This window comes from Rana temporaria, chromosome 12 (assembly GCF_905171775.1).
Source record: "Rana temporaria chromosome 12, aRanTem1.1, whole genome shotgun sequence".
Lineage (NCBI taxonomy): Eukaryota > Metazoa > Chordata > Amphibia > Anura > Ranidae > Rana > Rana temporaria.
This window is the reverse complement of record NC_053500.1, coordinates 93116950-93124245: the sequence shown is the minus strand read 5'-3', so window position 1 is coordinate 93124245 and position 7296 is coordinate 93116950. Positions and strand designations below refer to the sequence as shown.

The 7296-nt window shown below is 44.6% G+C and overlaps 1 protein-coding gene across 2 annotated transcripts; it reads left to right on the top strand.

Moving 5' to 3' along the window:
* Nucleotides 1-2978: 2978 nt before the first annotated feature.
* On the top strand, nt 2979-5270 carry LOC120919629 (palmitoyltransferase ZDHHC5-A-like). Of its 2 annotated transcripts, XM_040331867.1 has the most exons (4): nt 2979-3216; nt 3765-3925; nt 4056-4191; nt 5185-5270. In XM_040331867.1, exons 1-4 carry the CDS (start codon nt 3194-3196, stop codon nt 5189-5191), a joined length of 327 nt encoding a protein of 108 aa, XP_040187801.1. In that variant the 5' UTR covers nt 2979-3193; the 3' UTR covers nt 5192-5270. The 2 variants fall into 2 exon arrangements, with proteins under 2 accessions (XP_040187801.1, XP_040187800.1); XM_040331866.1 differs by lacking the exon at nt 5185-5270 and having other exon boundaries at nt 2979-3220; nt 4056-5036.
* The last annotated feature ends 2026 nt before the right edge of the window (nt 5271-7296 follow it).

Sequence of the window (7296 nt, the reverse complement as noted above, 5' to 3'; positions counted from 1 at the left end):
AGCAAAATGCTGGCAATCATAGTACAGGTAGTGGGGATATATTTACCGCTCGAAGCATGTAGAAGATGACATGTAACCAGAGATGATGGCTGTGGTGCAGACAAAGGATCCCAATATCCCCATGGTGAATGTCCCCCATCTCTCCAGGCGGGAGTCAACCAAACAGAGGCTTGCAAGGAGTCTCGGGTGTGGACCTGCAAGAGGGGGGGAGGGGGGCTAGGAAAACAGACAACACCCATAATGATTCAATATGTATTTGTAATAAGAATATAAAGTCATTGGCCCGGATTCTTAAAGCACTTACGCCGACGTATCTTTCTATACGCCGCGTAACTGCACAGATGTGCCGTCGTATCTATGCGCCTGATTCTCAATGCTAGATACGCCTGAAATCTGGCTTCATCCAACCGACGTAAGTTTCCTACGCCATCGGAGCCTGGGTGCATATTTACGCTGGCCGCAAGGGGCGCTTCCATTGATTTACGCGTCGAATATGCAAATGACCGAGATACGCCGATTCACAAACGTACTTGCGCCAGTTGCAGTAGTATACGCTGTTTAGGCAAGGCGTACGTCCGGCGTAAAGTTATCCCTCCTATAGGAGGCGCATCCCATGCAAAGGTATGGACGATGGAACAGCCGTCAGATTTTACGTTGTTTACGTAAGTCATACGTGAATGGGGCTGGGCGTAGGTTACGTTCACATCGTAGGCATTGAGCCGTCGTATCTTAGGGAATAAATTCAACGTGATTCTGAGCATGCGCGCGCATGCGCCGTTCGTTCGGCCCTTCATTTGCATGGGGTCACGGTTAATTTAAATGTTTCACGCCCACTACCTTCCTACTTTGAATTAGGCGGGCTTACGCAGGCCAATTTACGTTACGCTGGCGCAACGTAGGGGGCGAGTGCTTTGTGAATACTCAGCTTGCCTCTCAGAGTTACGTTGGCGTAGCGCATATGAGATGCGCTACGCCGGCACAAAGATGCACCGCTCTACCTGAATCTGGGCCATTATGTACTAATATGATCTTGGCATAAATATATAAAGGAATATGGTAGAGTATAAAGGTATTGTTGATACTAAAATCAGAATAACATGTTATTGTTGTTATTAAATATACCAGAACCATAGACATGGTAGGTATAATATATAAGTGGATGCAGAGTGAACATGCTGCTGGTGGATGAAGTGATTTAAAAAATGACAAAAAATGTGTGGTGAAGAAGTTATGTGTGTGTATGGGCCTTATTGGCCTGCGCTTCCATCTGACGTATGCGTGGGAGCCTTCTTCAGCCAGCTTTGATGACGTCACGCCGGCTGCGCCGACCTAGACTTCAGATGAGCGGGACGTGGGTATTTAAGCACGCCACTTCTGGGTGCTCAGCTGCCGCAGCTTCCTGGGAAGCTTGGGGTTCTACTGCACGCCGCTTCTGCCTTTACTTAAGGTTAGTTATCCCTACCAGCTGTCGTTTTTCTCTCCTTTACTTGGACCTAGTTGTGAATGCTTATTTGTCTTCCTTTTGCTGCTTCCTTTTTGTCTTTACAGTAGATTTTGGACCGCTGGTGTGGTCACTCGTTTTGGGGGTTTCACCCAGTGCATGGGTTTCCTTAAAAGTGGGCCTCTCATCTTTGCTGGCTACCATGGCACTTTTCTTTCCAGCCTGGCTGAATGTAGGCATTTGTGGACTCAATAACGATTGTTAGGTAAGCCACACACACTCTCATCCAACCCATTTTATTACCAAGTATCGCACTATAATGGCATTAAAATTATTTTACAGGCTTCCATGGTTCAATACTACTGTGTTACCTAAGAAGATTTTCAACCTTCTCCTATATACTATTGATGCACTCCTGGCGTTGCTTCTATAATTATCCCCCAGGTTTTCACTGCCTGTTGCGACTCTAAGATTTTCTGTAAGTATATTAATCTGTTTACTGACATTATGATTTATTTTGGCCCTATTGGCTCAGTCTATTTATATGATTTTCATATCATAATAAGAAAAATATGCTTTTTCTTTTGTACCAGCTTATTTTTAAATACAATCTATCCACGCCCCCATAGTGTTTTCTGTAGGCACATTTGTAGCCGTTGTTGACAGTTGGTCCCTCCCTCTTTTGTTGACCTTTGGCTCTCCTATTGCGATTGAGCTTCTGCCTTGTATGCGCTTGATTTGCATATATATATATATATACACACACAGTGAATGTTACGATTATAACATTGATGTATGTCTACTTTACTAATATCTCCTTTCTCTATATAGCATACTTAACAAAGGCTTTTTGAAGAAGAGTAAGGATACGTGAAACATTTCAAGCCAACCTAGTATTCGTTCCAACCTATATACATCAAGGTTAGTGGCTATGTAATTCCTTCAAGGATATACCTTCTATATGAACATTTGGATGCTCCATTTTCTATTGAAGGACAACCTTACCTTTAATCCACTATCTTTTTGTTCTTTTGTTGGGTGTAAGAATGCTGTTTAAGTTTGCTGCTAAGTCTAGTTCGTTTAGAACTTGTTTTTATATGTATTATATGTAATACATTTTTTTATATTACAATTTTGACTATATCCCTACCTTATTATCGTGCCTTTAAGGTCCATGACTGGCCCCTTGTTCTTCTGTTTTCAATTATATTAGGACGTGGCACGGTTACCTTTTTTCATGTATCCGCAGCACCACTCTGCGTGTTGATTAGGGCTGTCGAATATAATCGATGCAGCGATGCATCGCGATTCGACCCCCGGCGATTCTGCATCGATGCGGTTGCTTTAAATAATCGATGCATGTTGATGACGTCAGCGTCGCGTCCGCCTTGCAGAGCCGAGTCGGAAAAAAAAGTTTTTTGGCGCCTTCTTTCCCGCCTCCCGCTGACGTGACGACAGTGACACCCCCCTCCCCCTGTGTCGCACGTGTGAGTCGACTCGTGAGGAGGACTGGAGAGGAGACGGACGGAGAGGAGCAGCACTGAGCACAGCGGACCCGTCCTCGTACCCCCAAGAGCGCTCAGAGTGTACAAAAGAAAAAAAACAGGCTGACAGTGTCTTGCAGGGGGACAGAGGAGGAGGAGACCGCAGGACTGGAGTGAAGGAGACGAGTGAGACCCGAGCTAGGCCGCAGCCACCGCCTGACACAGTGCCGCACACTCAGACACAGTGAGCAGCAGTGGCAGGCAGCACATGCCACATGGGAGCACAAACTGGTTAGTAAGTTACCCTTCTGCATTTTTTTGGGGGATTTTTATTATTTTTGGGGGGGAGATGATGATCTGCTTCTGCACAATTGCACACTGTCTGACTGTCTGGCATATCTTTGTATTACTGTGATGCATGTGATCAGTGATCACTCACTAAGACCTCTAACTTAGTTTACAGCATTGCAAAAAGCTGCAAGTCAAATACACTATGTGTATTGAATACACTACAGTCAGTGGCAGCTTTTTGCAATGCTGTAAAGTTAGAGGTCTTAGTGAGTGATCACTGATCACATCATTTACAAAGATATGCCAGACAACACTGTTTGCAACTGTTCAATACTGCTGTTCTTGGGATTGTCATGTGGTTTAAAGCACAACTATTTAACAATATAACATGCCTGCCTGCCTGTTTGGTTACTTAAAAAATAAAACATTTTGACTGTTCTGTCCCATACATCTTGAACTGGGTATTTTACAATTTTTAATTTTACCCCCCTTTTCACTTTCCAGTTTCGTGATGCAATCAATCAATCAATTGCTATCTTTTTTTTTAGGAGAGGGAGACCAGCCCATCCGTTACCCGGCTCGCAGGACAGGGAGCTAGGCCGCAGCTGCCAGTGCCACACACTCCGAGTCCCTTCATCATCACAGGCAGCAGGAGAGGAGACCCGCAGGTGCCACGTGCCAGCCAGACTCTGCCACCTTGTTGTGACAGGTAGGTGTGGTGACCATCACACAGATACACCACTCACAGAGACTGCAGCTGCTCACTGCCTGTTACCGTACCTAAAAAAAAAAATTGTCACTTGTGTCACCTCACCTGTCCGTTTTTCCTCACTCCTCAGGCTCAGTCCAGTCCACCACAGGCAGGAGGAGAATCGCTCCACCACCAGCAGCCAGCAGTGCCACCACCACCACCACCACCACCACCACCACCACCAGCACCACCGTCGTCGTTATCATCGTATCATCATTAATCAGGTAGGAAAACTAATAAACATCATCTTTCACATTATATTAAATAACTATGTCATGAAAGGTTTAATGAGTTTAAGTGACAATCACCAGACCATACCATTGCCATTTAATTAATTATGGTTACGTTTATGACTGTAGGTCTGCAGTGCTGGTGCTGGTCTAGGTCTATATATCTCTATCTCTAATCCATTGAATGTTCTGTCCTGACCATTTGTCCACTTGTCCAGTGTGACTGTCTTGTCTTAGTGATGAATGATGATTGTTTGATCACAACTTTATTGATACTTTTTGAGAGCATTTATGGTTTTGCTCATCACTGCCCCAGCCCCACACATGCTGCAGCTGCACTGCAAGGCAAGTGCATTGTGTGTGGGGCAGTAATGATGAGCAAAACCAAAAAGCATCATATTACAATACAAACAAGGTAAGTATGAACTTGTGAATTGTGAATCAATCACCAAGACAAGACATTCAAATGATGCATAAAACCAGAATTAATGAAATGGGTGGCACTGGCATTATGTCATTGGGGGGGGGGATGTTGGCGGGACATGTTGTTGTTGTGTTATAGCAGCCAGTTTGTGATCTCAAATAATGCCAGTGTACCAGATTGGAGAAGGAGAGAGAGTGCGATATAACGTGACCGGCTGTCGCTGACTCTCTGAGACTGTGACCATTGCAATGCCAATGCATTGACCAATGACCATGACCACCACCAGTTGAGTTGACCAACCACCGGCGGCAGACGAGATGAGGGGCCAGGGCGCATTTTTTCTTTTACACATGATGAATAATGATAGTTGACACTTGACAAGTTGACAGCGACTGCGACTAACTGCGTGTGTGGGGGGGGGGGGGGTAGAATAATAAATGAGGATTTTACATATCATACAATTACATACATACTAGAAAGAAACGTGTTACTTTTTCTGTTGATCTCGTGGCAGGCTTTAGGCTTAGTCACTCAAATTTTTTTTTTTTTTTTTAAACTGACAGAGTTTGACAACATCATCGTCACGTCAAGACTTGTGTCATCCCTACTCACAAATTCACATAGATGCCTGGCATGCATTGCATTTGCTAGTAAATAAAAATGGCAGAAGTAGAACAAAAGGAACGAGAGATAAAAAATGCACCTAGCTTTTTAAAAGCAAACATCTGGGAACATTTTGGCTTTTATGAAAAAAGTGGGAAGCACGAATTGGACAAGTCATACGCTGTGTGTAAAATCTGTCACACAAAAATTAAATATCTAGGGAATACTACTAATCTGAGAAACCACGTCAGCCGTTTTCACCCAGAAATGCTAAAACCTACCACCACCACCAAGGAAATGAACCCAGATCAGCCAAGAATTGATGCAATGTTACAGTCAACTTTGCCGCCCAACTCTGAAAAGGTAAAGAGAATAACAAAAGCTGTGGCAGCTTTCATAGCGAAGGACCTGCGCCCTTACTCTGTTGTGGAAAACAGTGGGTTTCGCTACCTTTTGAAGACGATAGAGCCGCGTTACAAGATCCCGTCACGAAGTCACTTTACAGAAAACGTCATACCTGCACTCTACCACGAAACCAAAGCTAAGATAATTGCATCAATGAGCCAAGCAAGTCGAGTCGCAATAACGTGTGATTCCTGGACTTCAGTCACGACAGAGTCTTATGTTACAATAACAGCACATTACGTTAGTAAGGACTGGCAGATTTTGTCGCATGTACTGCAAACGAGAGCCATTTATGAGTCTCACACGGGTGCTCATCTGGCAGAGCTACTTTCTCATGTTGTGGAAGAATGGCAGCTGTCCGATAAATCTGTAGTGCTTGTGACCGACAACGCGTCAAACATGATAGTTGCAGCTCAAGTTGGAAAATTCCCCCATGTGAAATGCTTCGCCCATACACTGAATCTTGCATCCCAGCGAGCGTTGAAAGTGGCCACTCTCTCTAGGCTTCTTGGCAGAGTACGTCGGATATCCACATTCTTTCACCGCAGCACTAGAGCAAGCCACTGTCTAAAAGAGAAACAGAAATGTCTTGGCTTGAAGAATCATAAGCTGATAACTGATGTGGCAACAAGATGGAACAGTGCATACGACATGGTCGCGAGGGTTCTTGGAACAACAACCTGCAGTCTGTGCCACCTTGCTGTCTCCGAGAAGTCAGAAGAGGAGAGTCCGATCTCTGCACTCTAGACGAACAGATGTGTCAAATGCAGAGGACGCCGTGAGTGCATTAAAGCCAATGAAGGATGCAACCATGCTGATGTCAGAAGAGCGCAATCCAACAGTTTCTCTCATTGCCCCTATAAATGCACAACTTTCTCCAGAGCATGACAGACACGATGGGAGACACACCCCATGATCATGAGATCATGAATTCTATTAGAACAGATCTCCAGAAGAGGTACAGCAGTGAGGCCGAGAAGAGATCCTTCATACAGCCTCTGCACCAGGATCCTCGCTTTAAGGGACTGCCTTTCATCCTCACAGATGAAGAAAGATTGGAGATATATTAAAGGAGTCACTGGAGAAGCTCGATCCTTGGAGGTAATTAAATTAATTTGAAGAATTCCATCATGTTTCTTCTTGAAACGACAGTAGCACTTCCACGCTTCTGAATCTGATGCGGTGCGGGAACTGTACTGTCCGTTCCTGTGCTTTTTTCATCACCCCATCAGAATCAAAGGCATTGACATTTGTGTTTTTACTTATTGTTTTTTTTTCCGTTTCTTTTTTGTTCAAACACAGTTACATCAGATGAGAGTGAGAGGACACAAGAGGATCATCAAGTGCCTAGAAGAAAACGAACTCTGGAAGAAGAGGACAGTTCACCCATCGAAGACAACCATTCTCCATCTCCACCATCTCCTCCCAAAAAGGCCAGATCGCTGCTCGTGAGTTTGCTGGGACAGTCTTTCACTGACACTGAAGGTACAATAGAACCCAAAAAGACCCCCTATGCCAAGGCTGAAGAGGAAATGGAAAACTATTGTAAAGCCCCACCTCTGCCTCTCACTGAGGACCCTTTGAACTGGTGGCGTGAGCATGAGGTCATATTTCCCCTCCTTTCTCGGCTGTCAAAGCAATACTTGTGTATCCCAGGTACAAGCGTG